This window comes from Bradysia coprophila, unplaced genomic scaffold (genome assembly GCF_014529535.1).
Source record: "Bradysia coprophila strain Holo2 unplaced genomic scaffold, BU_Bcop_v1 contig_70, whole genome shotgun sequence".
Taxonomy (NCBI): Eukaryota; Metazoa; Arthropoda; class Insecta; order Diptera; family Sciaridae; genus Bradysia; species Bradysia coprophila.
The window spans coordinates 2,526,687-2,548,754 of NW_023503941.1; the positions used below are offsets into that span (position 1 = coordinate 2,526,687).

At 37.0% G+C, this 22,068-nt stretch overlaps 1 protein-coding gene and 1 long non-coding RNA gene across 5 annotated transcripts in view; one reads left to right on the forward strand and one right to left on the reverse strand.

Annotated features, from left to right (window-relative positions):
- The first annotated feature begins 3,235 nt into the window (after window positions 1-3,235).
- LOC119083749 overlaps window positions 3,236-22,068 on the forward strand; it is a 28,604-nt gene continuing 9,771 nt past the window's right edge. The window contains exons 1-2 of the long non-coding RNA XR_005088927.1: window positions 3,236-3,248; window positions 13,488-13,499. This is a non-coding gene — a long non-coding RNA (uncharacterized LOC119083749). The remainder of the gene's footprint in view (window positions 3,249-13,487; window positions 13,500-22,068) is intronic.
- LOC119083692 (N66 matrix protein) overlaps window positions 5,866-22,068 on the reverse strand; it is a 37,093-nt gene continuing 20,890 nt past the window's right edge. The window contains exons 6-7 of one of the 4 annotated variants that reach the window (XM_037193476.1): window positions 19,351-19,671; window positions 5,866-6,157 (exon numbers count right to left, since the gene is read on the reverse strand). In XM_037193476.1, coding sequence (XP_037049371.1) covers window positions 6,016-6,157; window positions 19,351-19,671 — 463 coding nt within the window. In that variant the 3' untranslated portion in view covers window positions 5,866-6,015. Of the gene's footprint in view, window positions 6,181-19,350; window positions 19,672-22,068 lie in introns of all 4 variants that reach the window. The other 3 variants (XM_037193477.1, XM_037193479.1, XM_037193478.1) reach the window with 3 other exon arrangements.

Here is a 22,068-nt window from a genome sequence, read left to right on the forward strand (position 1 = left end):
GTAAAAGATACAAAAATCGAGGGGATGGTCACTAATACCTAAAAGCGTACACTGTGGTCACTGCCATACTGTCAAACCATCCGCCTCTCGAAACCCTACAACTTTGACCGATACCATTTTAATCTAAGAAAAACCCAAAATCGTCACCGATCAGTGTACGTTGGAGTAGCTCAATAATGGCCCACTTGGAGCGTTATAACTCCCTCGAACTTGATCCGAATTTTCTAATTTTTTTTCCTTCGATTCGTACCGTCCATACCTGTCATTTGACGTACCGTCTCTAGCTTCTCAAACAGCCGTTCCACAATTAAACACGCCTTCCCGTTGGTGGTTAACCACCCTTCTTCACCCTGCAAATCGCACAAATAGATCAGTGTCAAATAACGGTTCCTTTTGTCAAAATAGTGTCAAATGAGTGTTCAATTTCACAAAGCTAACCTCAAACATGACAGCTCTATTTAAAATTTTTGTAACATTGTGGTTAGCTTTGTGAAAATGACAGCTCATTTGACATCTCAAACGACATTGACAATGATCTATTACAACCAATTTTCTTTAAATTTTTTTCCTTCGATTCGAACCGTCAATACCTTTCATTTAAACCGTCACACGCCTCTCTAGCTTTAAAACAGCCGCTAAAAAATTATAAACATAAAAAAATCAACATACAAGTAGAAAACGAATATTTCTGGTAGAACCATCGGGAACTTTGATCGCCCACTCTCTCGTGAATTTAGTTTTCTTTGTACATCAAACTGTTCCATAATGTAGGGGTACTGTTCCAAGGTCCGAGGAGCATTTATAACTCGCATCCAGCCACAAACTCGGCTGCTTCAGAAAAGTAAACCAAAATCGCATTTTATGTAAGAAGTAAAGGCGGGAAAATCATCATTGGAAATCTGAGGTATCAAGCAACTCTGTAAATTAAATTTAAGGCAAAAAAAAATGAAAGTGGTCGACAAACCGGCCGAAATTTCTTTGGAGTACTAAGTGACATTTTAGAAATTGCCCTACTTTTGACAGCCAATAGTCCCTCCTGTTGCACGAAAACGACAATTCCAAGAGAGGGGAGATGTACCTCGTTGAATTCGTAATGAAGCAAGGATTCGATGGGTACCATACTCTTCAAAAATCCGAATGGCATGGTTAGCGCCGATTGTTCGAAGATTTCGCGATATGACTCTTAAACGTAATAATGTATAAGATGTTTATGTATGAAGTTAGGTAAAAGACTTTTTTTTATCCGTTGGTGAGTACATACATATTTAGAGAGACCTCATGTATGTTACGCTAGCTAGGGGTAAAAGTAATACAAAAGAAAATTCGTTTGCTTATTGATATATATACGAAGCATATAGAATTCAAAACAATTTTTTTTTGTTGTTGCCTCTTCTCTTCCTCTCCAGTTAAAAGTAAGGAAATTTATTCAAAACGAATTCTTCAAGAACAAGAAAAGAAGCGAAATGTTTATGTGGTTGAATTTTACTATTGAATTCGTGATTCCTTATTCTTTGCCGTGCAGCGTTTCAGATGAAATTGAAATGGGTTGAGACGCTACCATAGTCGGGTGCAAGCTGTCTTTTAATTTGATGGGATTTTATTGTTTGTTCAGGAGACCTCAAAAATTTCCTAAATCTAGAAGAGAGTTAAAAAAACTAATAAAAATACCGGTCATCCCTGAGTTCTAGAACTAGAAAAAAGATTCTGAAGATTCTGGGAACTCACCTCTAGACACCGCAATCTTCCCCAAGTTCAGAAAAGAGTAAAAATAAACCGATGGAAATGCTTGCTATCCTTGAGTTCCTGGGCTATAGGAAGAAGGTGAACCATCTGGAGTGATGGAATTCTAGGAACTGACCCAATATTTCCACAAATCCAGGGAAAACTACAAAAAATGATTTAAAAGCTTTGAGTTCTAGCGTCGAAATGCTGGTGGGGAGACTCAGGAGTACACTGATAAAAAACGTTGAAAATCTTACCTGTAGCAGGTAACTTTGTCTCCAGGTAATCTACAATAGATGTCACAGTTGTAGCGTCTCATACAAAAAATACAGTTGTGGCAGATAATGTACATTACCTGGAGACAAAATTACCTGCTACAGGTAAGATTTTCAACTCTTTTCTTTGTCAAAATAGTTGCACATCATTCAACGGCATCATGGTCTTGCGATTTTTAGAGTAAAAATAGTTGAAATCCTTTGACGACTTAGTTAATTCTCCCGATCCTTTGACATGTCAGAGCTCGGCTCAGAGACCAGGTGTCCAAAATCCTCCGCACGTCAAAATTAACTAAGAACTGGCCAGTCTCAAACCCAGCGTTTTTTTTTGTGACATTTTTTCGGGAATCGTCCATAGCCCGGACTGTTCCAACCTTTCAGAATCCATTAGGATCATCAAAAAATATTCAGATTATTACCGGTCTATGAGGCCCAAAAAAATTTAGTTAGGAACTTTGACCCCTCATTGCATTCCATCATCACAGCCAATCCGCATTCGCACCCGACTACACACCCATGAACGTAAATGAATAAAATATAAATGCTGAGGAAAGCGACGCTCTTCGAAACAATTCACTCCTTGCTATAAGTTGAATCACTTCGCGCTATAAAAACTTTTCTAATTAAAATAAATTGCTCTAACCACTCTGCGGTTGATGTGGTCTGACGAAATAATTGCTGCTGTGGGATTGAATGTGTTATTGGATTATTCTCGGATACATAATCCTTGCAAGCAACAAATTCACTTTATGCCTTCCATGCTTCTTTTGTTCGTTATTCCCTGCCACAGTTAAATTTGTAGGCTTTATTGAAATAGTCAAATTGAAATATGATTTCCATCAAGGCGAACATTGTGCTTTCCGTACACACATCACACAAGAAGCAAAGACGGTTAAACGCATACTACAAACTCGAGAAACAATCGTTGCACCACAGTCTGTGGAAAGTGGAAATTAATTGGGAAATTATCAAATAAGAGAAATCATTTAGGGATTTAGGGATGTTAAAAGTGAGAGTTCATTTCAGTGCACTGATTGTCCGGTAAATATGGGTCAATTCTAAAGGCACTTTATGATGGAGTTTAGGGTATTTAAGGAAAGACTGTTATGAGTAAGCAATTGAACATAATTAACAGTACATTACTGTCTCGCTGGGAAATGTTTTGTTGAGATGTGTATTTCGAGCCGAAGGCGAGGAATACATCCCACATGTCAAAACAAAAAATGTCACAGCAAGACGGTATGGTGATTTGTCGTCTTGCGGCCATAAAATGCAGAAAATGGTTTTTGTTTAAACGGTAGTGAGACGACTTCTGAACGCAAGACAACAACGATTGGTCAAATTGAACAGAATTTCGTTAATCTAGCTAAAGTATTTATTTATTTATTTATTTATTTGTTGGTTTTGAGACCGTTCTAACAGCCTTTTACAGCCAATAACAAGTTCAGTCTGGACCACCGGCTTTACGTGACTTCCGAACCACGCCTCGAAGTATGTAATTACTCTCTGAGGAAAGTTAGGTGCGAAATTGATATCTCGCCTTAATGTAGGCTAGACATATGTACACAAATTCATCGTATTTGGGTTACGTCATACGATTCATTCAGTGTGTACATCGTTGCAGCCACCAAACACACCGCAACTACCCAAATTATGAAGCTTGAGTGAACTAAGGACGTTACCAATGCGATATAATCGCTAGAAAAATTCCATGCGGAATTTGTCTGTCACGGGAATCGAACCCGGATCATTTTGGTGGAAGGCTAGTACGTAACCACTGAGCCATCCCGTCACATCCCGTACTACGATACGTTTACGGGCGACGACTTGTATAGATCTATAAATAGTGATGTTTAGGAGAAGCATTTTATAAAAGTGCTCAGTATCAATCAACCTTCAAGTAGTGCTGCCCGAACCTCGCTAGTGTATTTTCTAGTACAAACAAGTACTGGCTATCGAATGGCATTTATGAAAAATGGATTTGAATATGGAAATGGCAAAACAAAAATGATTTCGAAGTTGATGAATTTTCCAGAACACTTTATGAAGGAACGCTAACACAAGCTCCTCCAAAAAAATGTCTTCCAGCAAATAATGGCAATGAGGCATACGTTCCAGAATAGAAGAAAGTTTTCAAAATAGTACATTTTGTTACGAGTGATGAAAAGTTGAATTTTTCGGTACTAGTTCGGCTCCGCCTCGTTAGGACAAGCTTACGACTAGTACCGAAAAATTCAGCTTTCATCACGAGTCACATACGACGATTTTTGTGCTTGAAAACTGAAATGAGACGAAACCACAACACCATTAACATAGAAATCACACTACAGCCATTTCAACAACAAAGCATGCACACTTGATCGCGGCCGGAAAAATATATATGAAAATTTATTTGCGGCCGGGGAGAGCGTCCAAGAAAGTACTTTCTTGGCCGCAAATGCCTCTCTCAGAGAAGTACAGAAAAATTGAACTTTCTGGTTGAAAAAACAATTTCCGTGACAAAAAACATGAGGTAAAGAAAAAAAATAAGAATTTAAGGCACACATAGCGTCTTATTCAGCACAAGGACCTGGACTTTTCCTTTTCTACATCAGAAATGTAAGTAACACTTGTTTCAAAAAGATTGTTCTTATCGATTCTCGGAAAAAATGTAATTGCTGTATATGTCTATGTGTCTATGTGTGTGGCATAATAGGGAAATTAGGTTTGGAAACTGTAGAGCTCAAATGTAATAGATTTTCGTAAATTTCTAGTACATTTACACTAATGTCAACGATCTATTTTTTTGTGAACTAACTTCACTGCTATGATATTTCATGGATATTTACCAAAGTGAATATATTTCACGTGAAAATACTGAGAAAAATTGTAGTACGTCTACAGGCCAACCGACTTTTCCTATTAATTTTCAAAATTCGTTACTCATACTTCTTCGAAATCAACTCTCTAATTCGGCTGCAATGTATTTCAAGGCTCTCACTTCAAGAAAAAAAAAATTCAGTTACAAAATACATTATGGAATTATGGCACGTACGCAACGCATATATAACTATTCTTTCCAAAATGAAACACGTATGAGACGTTCACATCTATATGCATGAGTGTATAAGAAGCAGAAAAATACGACCCCTAAAATGTGCTGTCCGATCACATATCTACAGAAAGTGTTGCAGAACGTATACCGAAATCCTGTTGGAAGATACATTTTCATTACTGGCCGTAAATACTTTTCGAATCAAAGGTTAGCAAAATGCAAAATAAATTCTTACAAGAATCGACATTAGAATTATCGTTGATGGGTTATATCAACGGGAATCTCATAAGCAAACTGAAACATGATTCTCATAAATTCAGAGTTTTGAAGGGTTGTTATAGCAGTTTAATATGCACGAACAGTACCGGACAAAATTGAATGTGACGCAAGTTCCTGCATGCCTGTGCAATTTTCATATATGTATGGTTTGTTGACCTTACCGATAGATGGTGTGCGCGTTTCATTTGGCAGAAAACTGATGGATTGATTTGTCACTTAAGATCGTTCGGCTCAGAACTTATTCCATCCCAAAACAATTCTGAGTGAAAGATAGATGTACGCCGCTGAGTTTATTTTCTTCTCCCCTCCATCTTCTACCATAAAAAGAGATAGATTTACTTCTTAAATCAGGGTCAGATAAGTCCTTCCGTGTCGCGTTAATTGTTGAATTATCCGAACATCGCACAACGCCACTTCCATCTCTACATCTTTTCAACACAATACTGTCACAGTTTCTGACAGAAGCTTGACCATCAACATTTTAACGCTGTTAGAAACCTGTAAGGTGTAAGGAAGCCGCACCTGAGATTGTTTTAACAAAAGACCGCTCGTTTTAACGCTTCAAATCATTTAAATTTATTGCCTTAAATTAGAATTGCGCCCACATTTCAAAAGAAAAATGACATTAAAAATATCCCGTACTAAAAATGCAAATTTTTCACAAAAATGTTAAGTGGTTTTGGTGTTTTTTGGTCACGTGGTTGTTTATTGCTTCGTTTCGCCGTCGATTACTGTCGATTTGGTTTCTGGAGCCTTTGAATCGGTGGTTTCACTTGCTGATGAATCACTGTCTCGTTCGAACAAGTAGCTGCCTCTCAAAGGCCGTTCATATGAGCCGTACGGAGCGCTATTAACGGGGAGAGAAGAAATCTTTTATTAGTGTTATTATAATTGTCTTTTTCGGACCTATTCGACTGAATTTAGTTACAAAATTAAGATGAGAAGTCAAGATGTCAAAAATCAGTATTACCAGATAGCTCAGATCAGGTCAGCTAATTTTAGAAAATGGACCCGACTGGAGTCTAGTTTCAATCAAATCGGTTATCTGTCAGGTAACCTGAACTTTTAATAAAAAATTTCAAGTCAATCTGTCAGGTATCAGGACATTCCTGATCACTATAATCAAGTCTCAGGTAAAATCGGGTCAGGTCAGAATTGATTGAATTAGGTTCAGGTCAAGAGATGTTCAGGTATTTTCCAGTGTTGTCACCACTTTGAAATCAATAATAACAAATCAGAATGCACTTTTTTTAGGTCTAAAAAGGACATTCTTGTCAAATTATTGGTGATTTCAATCTGATGACAACACTGAAAAAACGTGACATCTATGTACGCGACCTTATTATTGCTGGAATTGCAACGGAATGATGTAGAAATGTAGCAAAATTTTCAAACAATAAAACATGATTGATAGGTTGTTGTAACGGCTCTGTATTCCGTAACTTCTAGTAAAAAATTTCAACATTTTGGGTATCAATTTTCGAACGCCAACACCGTTTTTCCATTCTTGCTATACCTAAACAATCATATCAGTAGTAGCCATGTTCGTACAGTCAGAGGCAGTGAAATTTCAGCATTTGATTCAGCTGTTTATCAGCTGATTCATAGACATACAATCAGAACTGTTTATACGTATAAACACATATCAGCAGCTTTGATTGTATGTGTGGATCAGCTGATAAACAGCTCAATCAAATTGTACTAAAAAACGAGTTTTTCTATTTGTACGAAAAAGAACCAGGTATGAAGTTAACTGTAAGTAACAATGATCCAATTATACGAGCCATTGTCCTTAATTTCTCATTGTCTCTCATCATCGGCTTCTTTTCGGATGATGTTAGAGTTCCCCAAAAGTAATTTATAGCGGAAAATAGTGAATAAAACATTCATTGGGACGTCAACGGTGGAAACGACGCTCATATTTTCATCTTCTTCGAATGTTTTAAGCTCCAAATTTTTTTACTGCATCGACATTCTTTTACCAAAGATTGGAATGTCACTGCAATATCTTTTTTGTTCATCCCATACACACACACACACCCGTATCGAAATGTTGTGAACGTTGTGGAGTAGGTTGGGGAATTTTTTTTTATCAAAAAAAAATTCGAGAAGAAAATTTTGAAAATTGTACGAAAGCCAAACTAGTTACAATACTCGTTATGGTACACCTCGTAAATCAAAGTGAATTATCCTGCTGTGTCTAAACACACTTGCTGAATTTAAAGTTTTTCGGGAAAATATCTTTTTCCATAATACGAAACTGTGCTGTACTGTACATGCAACGGGAATATGTTGTAGCCGTTTTTTTGCAATATTCTGAATAAGACATGTACCGTCATCGCATCCATATATATATATATGTAGCCATGCAGAGAACATGCTTCTCAGCTAGCATACCGAAATATTCCTTTAAACATTTCAGCAGTTTATTTTATGAGTGTTTCGTCGAGTGCTTCCACCAAATATTTGCTTTTGTCGAGGTGTTCTGATTTCTTTTATGTCAGAAACGAATGGAGCGAAAAACTGGATGTTACCGACGACGGGATTTTCTGCTATATTCATTGAAAATCGACTGTATCGACAAACATTTCATAAACAAAATCCGAATGTGAGTGGATGATGCACATTTTGCTTCATATTGAAACAGAAAAATGAAACGTGGGACGAAAATATTGTCAAGAACGCGGAAAAACGGGAGCATCTACAACTACATGCACACATTGAGTTATATTATTAGTGTCAGCCCCTTTCACAGACGGCAAGCACAAATTGATTGAACATTTTGCTTTATTTGCTATGCAGGAAGAATCAGTTTTTTAGGAATCCGTTGCTCATTGTTGTTACCGCTATCGATAACAGAGCAGTGATCCTTAACGTTATAACGTTATACAAAAGTTCCCAATTGCATAGTTATTGACTGGCAATACGTAGACGTAAAACTTGAAGCTAAAGTAAACCGATATTACGTAAGTATAGCATACGCAAAATACGTCAACACATTCATACGTCGATCGAACGTCAAACGAAATTTTGAAAAATAATCCATACGAATCAACGTTGGCGGCCGATTTTCCAAGGCTGTAAACTTTGAAAAGGTCACGCAGATACATGGCGGTTTTCATGCAAAAATTCACTTCATGTGTCTCGTCGCAGTGACGATGTCGTGATTTTTTTTATTAGTAAAATCTTCAGATGTGTGTTCCCGCGTATCTAATAAAATTGTAATCTGCGTGACCTCCCCAAAGTTTACAGCCTTGCGATTTTCGAGAACCATAAAATAGTAACTTCTGCTTTAGGGCTCGAACAAAATTGTGCCAGTCTATTTCTGTTTAGTCTAAGGTTGTAGGTATAGGACATGTACGAAGACATCCTTCCCCTGTGTTTAAGAAAACCGGAATAACATGTGGATGTAAATTCTGATGTGTGACGTTGAACTCATAGGTGTTCTTCTTATTTCAAATAATTAGTGATCGGAACAGGTACGTTCGATCTGAAACCTGAAGTTCAAATTCCCAGTATCTGATTAGAACTGAACATGAATAGAAAATTTTAACCTGACCTGAATTTACCTCAAAGATAAATCCGGTCAGATTCCAGGGATTCCAAGGAACTTTTCAGGAAATTGTGATTCTTCCTAATAAATGGGGTTGCATTGTCTAGGTTTTCTGAGCTTAAGTCTAATTTTGTTAGGACACTTTCTTGGTATCATTCACGCTAATCGACCTGTAAGACAGTTAACAAAGTTTGTTAGTATTCCGAACGTAAATTCCTGGATCCTCACTGCACAAAACTTCGTACATTATATCGCTTCCTACTCATTTCTGTTTCATTGTATTTAAGTGTTCGAATGGCAAAACTCCTTCGTTAACGATTGGCTGAACTCTCCAGTAGAAAACCAACTTTTATTGCAACTGTGCAATGAAACAATTTAGTAGTCGACCCACTTTCAAAGGCTTCAGTGGAATAAGATTTCTTTAATTAAATTACCAACAGTGGAAAATGTGTAAAACATTCACCAATGCTTTCGAAATTTAACGAAAACCCTTACAGTCTCAAAAGCCGAGATTCACATGAACTCATTTAAATTGATGTTAAAAGTTAAATACGAAATATCATTTACTTCCCTTCCATTTAGACTTCGTTTCCTGGTTTCAAAGTAGTCTACCCTTGACTTGTTTAACACACATAAAATGAAAATCATTTCGAAAATAAATAAAACTTTGTTTTCATGTTAAACACTTTAGTATGTTGAGCTTTGTGTGCTCCATTTTCCCACACACATACTATACCGTGTCTCTCACTCGCTCGCCATGTATCTTTTCGCCTGTCTATCTCTCTCTCTCTCCGCTATATCTCAAAAACAACTGTACTACAATCTATTCCCCATCGCCGAAAATGCTGCACGGATTATGAAGTGAGTAATGTTTTGTTTTCCATCATATTATTCGCAAAGTTCACCCATCATCCCACATAATATTCAGGATGTTCAGCTATCGCACACAATAGACAAGATTGAAGTAGATAAATTCATCTATCGTTCGCATATTGTCGAACGTGCACACTATTTCGATATGATGTACAATGAAGCTGAAGTTATAGAAAATTTCGTGTGTACACTTTATACAGCTACAAGCAGCATGTCGTTTTATATCGCAGTGCAGCGAAAATGCTGGATATTATCGCCGTAACTCGGTTGATAAATCCTCTGTTTTTCATACGATTTTTTTTAGCTTATGTCGTCCAACTTTTCTTTAAAAGGAAAATTGTTTCCGTTGTGCTGTTGATGCATAGCAAATAAACACTGAAAGTAATAGATACCTGCAGCGGATGTCATAATTTATGGAAACTTATTATCGAATAAATTCGGTAGCTGACGATGTCTATAGGTTTGTTCCAAATAACTGTAAACCCGAACTTTGACAACACGAACGACGACGATTTCATCTACATAGATGAACATAACCTGAACGTCAACAAAGTTCTTTGTACATTTTTCGTTACAATTTTCGTCAACCTGAAAGTTGAGGTTAAGTTGCCTTCTGTGGATGAAATTTGACATTTCGAAGCCAAGTATAAAACCAGCTGGTAAAATGAAAATTTTGACACAAAATGTATGGGACATCTGTCAACATTTTCAGTTTGTATGGAAAAATGTATGTGAATACATCATGTTCATCACACGGTACTCATAACCCCACTAAATTTTTCGTTAAATTGTCCTTAACCTCAATCGATTGACACTAACTGGGTGCAAATCGCTCGTTCAATTCGTTCGACCTGTCTGACATCTGGAATCGTGTCTGACGTTTAGGAGGTCATGAAGATGCGAGGGGAAAACTACGAGACCAAATCTTGTCCCATCTATTTGCTATTGCGCACTATTTCTTTCTATTGGCGCCAATAGTACATAGCACCTCTCCTGGTAGTAGTTTCTTCCTCGTGAAGATGTATTTCATTTCAACGACTGGTTACATACTTGAATTAAACCGTGAGTGCCTGACACCTGAGAAACCGAGGTGCTGCACTTGAAAAATTACATTTCCGTCTTTTCTTACGGATTTGCATTCCCTTCTTTGAATTATTGGAATGTTTGTACGTGTCAATAGCTGGCTTTTCGAATCGTTCGTTTCTCAACTCTGCGAATTAATGAAGGATTTTTTGTAAAAGAAATATTTGTTCACGAATACACTGGAAGGGAAAGAGGGAATGTTTGTGTAGCAATTGGTAAATAACAGCAGATTGTTTCTTTTCCGTATTGATAATTAATATTTCATAATAACATCTGTATCTGTATGAATGAGGTTGTGTTTCAGTATAGGAAGCACAGAGCAGAGCCGGATTAACCATATGGGCTTGGCGGGGGGGGCCCGGCCCACTGGCACTGGAAAAAAGTGGCGCTGGAATTTTAATCATGATGACAGAAAATTGTACTTTTGTGTACAAATTCGTTATGCTCAAATGTGAGAAAACATTGGGTTCTTCCTGAGTATAATCGAAATGATGGTCAGTCTGTCACAAACTCGCAATCAAAATGTATATGGTAGAAGTTCTGACCACAGAGCCTAATGTTAACATTCAAATTCATCTAAATTATGTCCTCCGCAAAGTATTGTTTCGACGTGAAGCTATATATGTTGAGATGAATCGTTGTTGTGTAAAACGCCCAGTCAACATTTATGAGGAAAACAAGTAAACTTTCGAAAATATTCGAGTAACATTTGAAGAAAAATAAAACAGTCAGAACCATCATTTGGTGTCGAAGAATGTACTTTGCAAACGTACTTCCAAGGATGAGTGAGGTAGAACTGAAAGTGAACAGTGCACGGTGCGGCTGAACAACTTTTTTTTTGACAAGTTCGTAAACATTGGGTTTCTCGTCGGGAAATTGTTTTTCTATATCGCTCAAATGGAGTACCGAATTCTACAAAAATTGCAGACAGAGTGATATAAAAAAACTACGACTTTTGGAGGCATGCCGTAGAACAATTTTTTGTTTAAAATGATGTTGTCTATCGATAAAAAGAAAGCGTTCGTACGCAACAATTTTTTTTCGTCACTTTCAGCAACACAAGGAAAATGTATGGAGAAACGTCGTTTTTATCACTTTTCTCGAACATGCACAAGCAGCCGATTTTGAGCCAGAACAAAAAAATTTTGTTTGGTTCCCAAAAACAATTTCCCGACGAGAAACCCAATGTTTACGAACTTGTCAAAAAAAAGTTGTTCAACCGCACCGTGAGTGTAGCAAACAAATTTATGGCACTGTAAAAAAATTGGGACGAAAATTTTCATTCAAAATATCACTCTATTTGCCAGCTGTCCCTATGCTTGACGTTACACTTGGCCAAAAAATACAGATTTACGTTGCAAAGCAGTCCAATCCAAAGAAACTCAAACCGCGAACTGTTGAAATATCAATAGAAAGAACGTATTTGATATGTTGGAATGTGCATACCGTTGCACATTATACGCGAACGGATGTAATGTAGACGAAACATTGCATACACAGTTTTGGTTTGTATAACTTCGTTATAGTTGAATATAATAAATATTAACCAGTCCAGTATTAACCGTTGATGGTTTCACTACTCATTAACTCCACCGCAACACGAACTGAGAAAGTTTTCGAGGACAATTGTGTTTTCACCTAAATTTTTCAGTGAAAAACAATGCATTTCGGCATTAAAGGTTGGTTCCATCCTTCCAAGAAAGGCTCAACTGCAAAATTATTCTCGAAAGCATACTTGTCCTCCACACAGATGCAGCCTAATTCTTTACACTGAGATGACTCGTCCTCAACCTCAACAATCAAAAACACTCTGTCTGATGATAGGCATTTTTGACGCTACATTTTCACCAAAAAAAATATTTTATAAGAAAAAGTCCAAAAAATTATTTTAGCCCATAGAAAAATCGAATAGCATGGAAAAGCAACGAAAATGACTAAGTTAGAATTTAAAAAATGTTAAGTGGTCGCCCTTCTATATGCTCCTCGGTTATTCTAAGTTTAGTAACCAATAAATTTGTCAATTGGTTGTACTTCGCTTCATTACGAAATTATTATCGTCCGAATGGATCGTACAATTAGGCGTTTTTACTGTTTAGAAATTTGTGATTTTCATTCAAGTTAACATTTTTCATTTGTTTGTTTGAAAATTTTAGATCGAAAACTTCTAATTTTTCCCTTATTTATCATCATTATCAATTAGAACTTCAAAATTCCTAATTTTCTCCTTACTTTTGCTCGAAATCCTACTAAATTCCTTAATAAGGTGGCTTAATGTTGCATGTGAGGCCTGATCATGAACCAATTTGAGGGAATACAAAAACACAATAGATTTCCGTCAAAAATTTAAATTTTGGTATTGGCGCCAAATTATCACTTGGCCCATGGCGCTGGAAACGATAATCCGGCCCTGGCACAGAGTCTACAACCAAGCAACGTCTCAGTGATAAACAAATGTAAATATTGTGCTATTCATGCAGACCGTGAAAAGTGATATAGTTAGGGGTAAACCACTATGGCTCGTATGTCAAAAGTGTACGAAATAGCCATACTCACGAAACTTACGAACCATAATGGTTTACTGCTAGTGTGTGCTTCTAAAATTAAAAATGGCATCAGAGTCACGAGGCTCACAACTGCTGAAGAGAATGTTTTCACAGTTTTCGTGCAGCTAAGTTTGAGTGTACGTACTTGTGTTGACCATCTAACAGTTAGAGTAAGTCATTAATCAAATAATGATGGTGACCCATTCACTCATCATCGGTTGGTGTACGCAGCCAACTTTACACCTTCTTTCCATTTATACTGTTATAATCAAAGTAATTATTAAACACTGAAGGTCAGAGAGATGCGAATATGGCGACTGGGTCGTTTCGCCGGATAGAGGAAATATGTCGAATGATTTTGAATTTGGTCGAGAGTAAATGTATTGAATGTATCTCTCAAAAAACCAGCTGTCATTCAATATTGTTCTCCATATCTGTCGAAACGACGCTCCGCAGTCGTCATTTAGCACCTCTCTGATGAAGGTAATGCAAATTCGCAGCTACGCACGGGCAATGAAAGTATAAACCAGGTATGGTCTGTTCATATAAACCGGAGGACACTATGTCCTCCGCTATATACTAAGTTTGACATTCGACCATACCTTGTGTTGACGTTCATTGCGCACGGGTTCCTACTTTCATGTGAATTTGTTGAACATTATTATGAATTCGTTTGCGTCAAGTTGCAGCTGTGGTGAGGTGAATTCGATTTCATAGACTGTGACGGGGAAGTATTTTGAAGGGGAAATTGAGTCGGAACAAAGAATTTGCGGGAGCTGTCGAACGTTTACATAAAAAAATTCTCCTTCATTTGACACTTCGCGCACATTCGAACAAAAGAATATTTTCCCGTCACAACAGTCTTAGCAGGTGCAACAACATTAGTCACAAGAAAATATGAGGATGGCAACATTAGAAAAATGAATTCACCTGAACGTCAGGATCCCAAACAACTTTGATCCGCTGAGGGTTTGCATTACCTTCAGTGTTGATATAACTTTGGCTGTGACGATAGAGAATGAAATATAGTTCAGACCGCTTATTTTAACTTGTCTTGCGTGTCAAAATAATAAATGATCCGGATCCGCAATGAAACGTCCTGCAAGGCAAGTTACAATGAACTGGTCTTCGGACTTCTCGCTCTGATCAAACAGTGTATAGGAAAATACATGCGGGCGAAGTTGTTTATTTATTTATTGATAAGACTGAGCTGTAATGGTATACCTACCCATTGGGCTACCCTTTAAGCCAAGGAATCCATTAGAGCAAAAAGTCATCTGTAACATTCTTATTCGTTTCGTGTCGTTTTAGATTGAGACACCCTACACGAAACGTGCAAGAACCCAACCAATGGTTGTACCAAAATCTGATGCTTCTTCAATTCCCCGAATAAACATTAAAAACATATTTTATGAGTCTACTATTTCACGTTGGGTACATAAATGGTTGATACACTTTATACATTTTAGATTTGCATATTGAACATGCCATGTCGCTTCTTATAACAGCCCATTAAACAAACTTTGTTTTGATGATGATAATTCATGTAAATTTTAAAATAAACTTGAACTCCTTTCCATTGTGTATTGCCAAAAGCATACACACACTATATACTCGGCTGTGCTATTCACAAGAGGCGAAAATATCTCTCTCGTCTCTGTGTGTACGTATTGCAAACAAAATATAAATTGGAGTTATACACGCCCGTACATGAGTGAAATAAGTGGCGGTTTTCGTAGAGATATCTATGCATTATATAGGAAAGACCCCGAGTTGACGGAGTTATGGAAAACTAAAATGTTGAACGTTAAATGTTGAGAAAGTGTTTTTGAGAATTAATTTTCTATCACCCGAACTTCTGCATTTTATGAGTCAGCTCGTTCGTCTAATGACGTTAATGGTGTCAGCATATTACGAGTTTCTTGTATCAGATTTAACGGAAAAAGGGGGAAAACTACTTTACTACTCACTGAAGAAATGCGGTAGGGACATAGAGGACGTGATCTTTTTGGTTCAGCAGGGAAATTTAGACATTTTGTGTCTGATGGTGTGTCTCCTCTTGTTTGCAATAAAAAGTTGTGGAACAAAAATTTTCTCTGGAAAATGGAAAATCGTTTTTCCGAGCGGAAAGGTCATTTATATGAAAACATCCAAAGTCGAGTATCTCCGAAACTAAAATATATTTTTGAAAAGTTTCTTCTGTTCTGGTAAGGCTCATTACCGATATTTCATGGAAGTACTCGATGAGTTGGAATCGAGTTGGTATTATAGTTCTCCCAAAAAATGTCCCGGAAAATTTATCAATTTTGAAGCCATTTTCTCAGGCCAATTTAATTTTTTGGACTTTTAACAAGTTTGAAGTCACCAGAGGTTTTTTCTCACTCACTGACATAATGTTACGTTAACCATCGATAGAATTCAGAAGGGAACCAGAGGTCTGATTTCTCTGAAGTTCTATAGTTCAGGGATAGGTAAGCAGTGGACGATGAAGACGTCACTTATTTTTAGGAACTGACCTTTGGTGACTTCAAACTTGTTAAAAGGCCAAATGTTGATGAGGCGACATAACTACACGGTCAATATCGTCAGTAACGATATTATCGTTTTTTAGACGATAGTATCGTCTAAAAAACGATAGTATAGTTTTTTGGACGATAGTATCGTTTTTTAGACGAATAGTATCGTCCAAAAAACGATAGTATCGTCCAAAAAACGATAGTATCGTTTTTTAGACGATACTATCGTCTAAAAAACGATATTATCTTCCAAAAAAATTTCATCCAGGACGATAATATCGTCTAAAATTATAAATTTTAAAATATTTTCAGGACGATATTATCGTTTTCTTGACGATACTATCGTTTAAAAAAACGATAATATCGTTTTTTTGGACGATACTATCGTTTTTTTAATGATACTATCGTCTAAAGAACGATATTATCGTTCAAAAAACGATAATATCGTTTTTTTGACGATAATATCTTCCTGGATGAAAATATCCGCTGGACGATATTATCGTTATTTTCTTTTTCTGAACAAATTTATCGTTATTTTGGACGATATTATCGTCCTGGGCGATAATTTTTGGGACGATAATATCGTTTTTAATTTATTTAAAATAAAAATTCTAGACGATAATATCGTCCTGGGCTTCAAAATATTGATGAAAATAAGCAAAATTTCGTTTTTTCAGATAACTGAAATCGCCTACGTTAGTTAGTTAGTTACTTAGTTCCTATGGAAAAGTGGATCCAGCAACTCCTAAACGTTACTATAGATTTTCCTGAAATTTTGTTATAGGCTAATAATGCCCCAAAAACAAGAATTTTCAAAAGCTGGAAAAACGCATATCTTGGGAGCTGGAGCTCCTCAAAGTCTGCATACAAATGCCATATAAAAGCCAATTTGCATGTGTGTGTGTGTGTGAGTTGACAACTCACTGAGTTGTATATTTTGTTGCATGATATAGATGGTAATGTGGTGAATGGTGTGTGTGTTTTTTTGAGATGTATTTCTTGTAGGGAATTGTTGCGACCATTAAGTATTAACTTCCACTAAGTCGGTTCCTAAATTTTGGGATGACGGGTGATTCCTCTGGCACCACCTAGCTTCCATCGGATTTTTAGATGGATTTGGGTTATTTTCGACATGAGTGAGGTGTTCCAAGGTTGGTTCCTAAATTTTGGGATGACAGATGATTCTTCTGGCACTTCCTAACTTCCATCGGATTTTTCGATGGATTTGGGTTATTTTCGACATTAGTGAGTTGTTCCAAGGTTGGTTCCTAAATTTTGGGATGACAGATGATTCTTCTGGCACTTCCTAACTTCCATCGGATTTTTCGATGGATTTGTGTTATTTTCAATATAAGTGAGGTGCACCAAGATTGGTTTCTAGATTTTGGGATGACAGATGCTTTCTCTGGCATTTCCTAACTTCCATCGGATTTTTCGATGGATTTGGGTTATTTTCGGCATGAGTGAAATGATCCAAGATCGGGATCTAGATTTTGGGATTCAGACTGTTTCCTCTAGAATTCTGTAATTTCCAGAAGGTTTTTTGATGTTGTCGAAATGACATACTTACAAAAGTGGCGATATCAGTCAAAAAACCCTTAAAGGGTAAATGTGACGCAAGCAGGCATGAGCGCCGACGGAGAAACCTCGGCGGCGGCTAGCCGAAAAGAATTTCTCGGCGGCGGCGAAAAAGTCGGCTTGAGCCGGCTTAAAACGGCTCGGCTGGAGGTTCCTTTTAATTTTTTTTTCAAAATAAAAACGTTTAGATAAATTCATGGAAAATGAACTAGTAAGCATGAAAATGAAATTGTATGGAAAGCGAAAATGTAGGTAGATTAGGTTGTTCAAAGTGCAAGTGGAGCTGGTCTTGTTACAAGCAAGTCTCTAAGTCTAAGGTTCACTAACACGTCAAGTTTTATTGCCTCAAAACTTGAACTAAATGGAAAATCATGCTCCGGTACACTCATTTAACTCATTAAGAAAATGGTTTTCGAGAAGAAATCGAAAGCTCACGAAAATCAAGTAAAAATTGAAAAGAAAAAAAATCGAGAAAATTCGCAAAGATCGATAAAGTTTTCTCAAATTTGTGAATTAACTGATTGTGCGCCTTCGGCTCGTTCCGCAAAGGTCATACTTGCCAAAACAACAAACTTAGAAGCGAGGACGTAATATACCATTCTGGAAAATTCATGAAAATTCAAGAAAATTTACAAAATTTTCTTAATTTTGAAAAAAAAAAAATTCAAAATGTACTTGAGCTGCTTAGGATCAACAGGAATCTCGGTTTTCAAAATTATTTCACCCATTCACCTTTCGAAATCTTTATTTCATTTTCCAGCCGTTTCAAGCCGGCTTGAGCCGTGTTTTTGGCACCGGCTCGGCTGCGGCTTGCTCAAAAATTACTTACAAAATAACTGATATCGCTGAGGGTGATGCATTGTGCGTCGTACGCAAAAGTTTTATCAACAAAAAAGTGACTCAAAAAATTTGTGAAAAAAAAATTTACAAAAAGAAATTTGCGTCACAAGTGGCAGATGTTGAGGAACGAATTGTTAGGAAAATGGTTCAAAAATGTACTGAAAGAATTTAAACGAAAGAAAACCGAATCATCTGCCACTTGTGACGCAAATTTCGTGTTGTAAAATTTTCTTTCACGAATTTTTTTGTGTCAATTTTTTGTTGATAAAACTTTTGGGTACGACGCTCAATGCGTCACCCTCAGCGATATCAGTTATTTTGTAAGTAAGATAAAGGACTTGCGTCACATTTACCATTCAAGAGATTTTTTGACTGATTCTATTTAGTAAAGGGTTCGGCATTATGAGGTAAATAAGACACTGCAGGGACTATTTTTGGGAAAACAATTTCTCATACTTTCCTACATTTTCCAGAATTTTTCAATAAAAAATTTTCCCAAAAATATTTCTTAAGAAAATCTGGGAAAATTCACTGAAATGTGAGAGAATAGTCCCTGGTTTTCTAGTCTCTAGTAGAATTTCGTTGAATGTTGTCATGTTCCAAATGAACACTTCTCTCTTGTCATGAGTCCGCATGAGTCACAACCCAGGACCAAATAACAATTTTTGTTCAATACACAAAGTCTCTCTCTTTTGGGACATCTCGAGCGAAAATAATCCATCTCCCTGCAAACCCTCTGTGCCTTGTTAAGACAGATTAATATTATAATGTATAATCGCTTCACTGGTATTTCACAGTCAAACTTACAAGTAGTAGTCATAATCGTTCAGTTCAATACGTTTTAACCGAAAAAGTAAAGTGTTCACCACACCCACCACAGCCTTGTTGTTTCTACAACCTCAAATGCATATAAAACTGAATGTAATAAACATGAAACGATTCAGTATTTACCTTTTTCTATCCGGAAAACTCTATGCATCCGCATTGTACTTAGCATAATTATATTTACACACAACAACTACAACCACATCGCCCATCATAAATCGAAACTTACCTCTGAGTATCTGGATCCTTACGATAGTTTTGCCCATTGTTTCTATCGTTATTTGCATAGCCATTCGATGTATCGTCACCACGATTGCCAGCACCACTATTTCCACCGGTGCCATTATGACTATTGCCCGATCCTTTGTTGCCGGATGATGAACTACTTTCATATGGATGATTGTTAGGATTGTTGTGTTGTGTTGGTGGATTTTGTGTAGGAGTGTAAGATGGTCTGAATGGTTGTGGTGGCGGTTGCGAGTGCGGTGATTGTGCTTGTTTGTTTGCAAAATAATATCCTCGGCCAGAATTATCGAAACCAGATGTTCCTCTGTGAAGGTGGCCCATTAAGAGATTATCATATTTTATGTACAATACGGCGAACGTTAAGCACACCCAATTTCGTTGGAATGGAATGAAATCGGTGCAAGTGTCTGTGTGCAGCTATAACTTAAGTTGGAATGTGAAATTGGTCGACAGTTCAACAACCACCAGAAAATCACGGCAGAGTAAAATAAACCAGGCAGGAGCGGCTCATTTTCGAAACGTCAAATAAGGGACCTAATACACTGGATGAAAATGAACTCAAATGAACACTGACATAAATTGAACAATTTTGTTCGCAAAAAATATAGGGCTACTAGATTAATCAGGTCTCTTGTCAAACGTCCACTCCTGCCTGCCTGTCCACTCTGCCGTGCAGAAAATCCATTTTTCGATTGAATGAAATTGTGAACTTTGCTTGTTGGTTCTTTAGGAATTGGTTTTTGGGTTAACATTATAGGCTCGCATGATATGAAGAGATACCCATAGCAAGAGTTCTTTCATGTCTAGGTGCAATCGATAAACATTGTCGAATTTAATAAACAGAAATGACCTGTGTCGCACTGGTAAATTATAATGAACAGAGAAAAAGAAGATGGTTCGACCATCCCGTGGAAACGATTCGAAATGTCTTAATGGATACTGAAAGGTATCACACTCTGAACTGTGGAAAAATCTTTTTCACAGAAAAACAATCTCCCTAACCAATAAACATCCAGATATGCGTTGTAAGTCTTTCGCTGTCCAGTAGAGATTGCAAAGTTTGATGGTGGAGCAAATTGCACGACTTCCGAGCATTTCTGATTATTTCCCGAATTCCGGTCAATTCCCGTTTTCCGGTCTTCTCCAGCTTCTTTTCTCTTTTCCATTATTTCTTCCCACTGAAAAATACACCTAAAATTAGGGACAATAGATATGGCTTCCTCTTACAGTCATAGCACTCAAGCACTCCTAAATTTCTGATCGAATCTTTCGTGCGAGTAGAGCGTCGACGTTTTTTATTTCTATTTTATTTATAGGCTGTGGGAGGCATGACTTCTTGCAATCTCCCAGTTGGAATTGAAATGCGATGTGAAAATGGTGCTCCAACTTCTATTTACAGCTCGATGATTTCAAGTTTGATTGTTTGTATTTCATCAATGTGTTCCCCAATGCTCAAATTCAAAGTCATAAAAGTACGAAAAATATAAACTCGACCACCCCATCTTCCCATCCCCCCCATTGTGAATGTGAGTGGAGGCTGATGTGGTACGGAAAATTTCTTATTTTCCAATAAAGTGAAAAGTTAACTTTATTTTTTTGCTCAGATTAATTTTCCACAGTTACACTCCTGGATGTGTAAAAGCTATAAAAAAGTTCAAAGATAAAAAAATTGTTCCGAAAAGAAACTTTTAATTCTCGATTTTATTATCTGAAAATGTTATTGGATAACTTTGCCAATGTATCTGTGTGTGTGTGTACGTAATCGAAAACCGAAGCGCTGGCTCTGCGTTGTCGGTCCGATAAAAGTTTTTTTTCGAGTAAATACTTGAAATTGTTACTTTATGGATTTTAATGATTTCGAAATTAGAACAAGAACAACTTTTCGCCCTCACTGGCTCAATGGATACATTTGTCGACTTGAAAATCTTTACAGTCGGGACGTGCAATTAAATAACCTTAGAAAATGATCCGTCAATTGGTAACAATTTAATTTTATTAAGTAAACGAGCTAGGAGTTTTCAATGATGCGATGTCGTTGACTTATGTGACCATCAAAAATAGACGCGTTGAGTCGTCTTCTTCTCAGTATTTTATAATTATCCGCATAAGAATGTCTGTCCTTCGTCAAAATTACTAGTTTTACAATTTTTGCAATTTTCATTACAGTACAGACGCACGTCGTGAGTGAGAACATCTCGTCAGATCGTACAAACCGAACCAAATTTCCTAAGTTCATATACGTATGAGACAAAAAAAGATAAACTCTTTTGTTGTCCACCACAGTCACAACACGAATCGCCAAATTTAGTGATTAATTGAAATTTCATTTCAACTATAATTCACTAGAGTTGTACGTGTAGAAAACATATAGTGTTCTCAGAGCATTGTCGCCATGGTCTGAAGAGAGATTGTATTTTTGACGTGTTCAATTTTCTCTCAGACCGAAAAAACGGTCAATTCTTCTATACGCAAGACTTCTCGGACAGGCATGAGCGCCGACGGAGAAACCTCGGCGGCGGCTAGCCGAAAAAAATTTCTCGGCGGCGGCGAAAAAGTCGGCTTGAGCCGGCTTAAAACGGCTCGGCCGGAGGAGGTTCCTTTCAACTTTTTTTTCAAAATAAAAACGTTTAGATAAATTTATGGAAAATGAACTAGTAAGCATGAAAATGAAATTGTACGGAAAGCGAAAATGTAGGTAGAT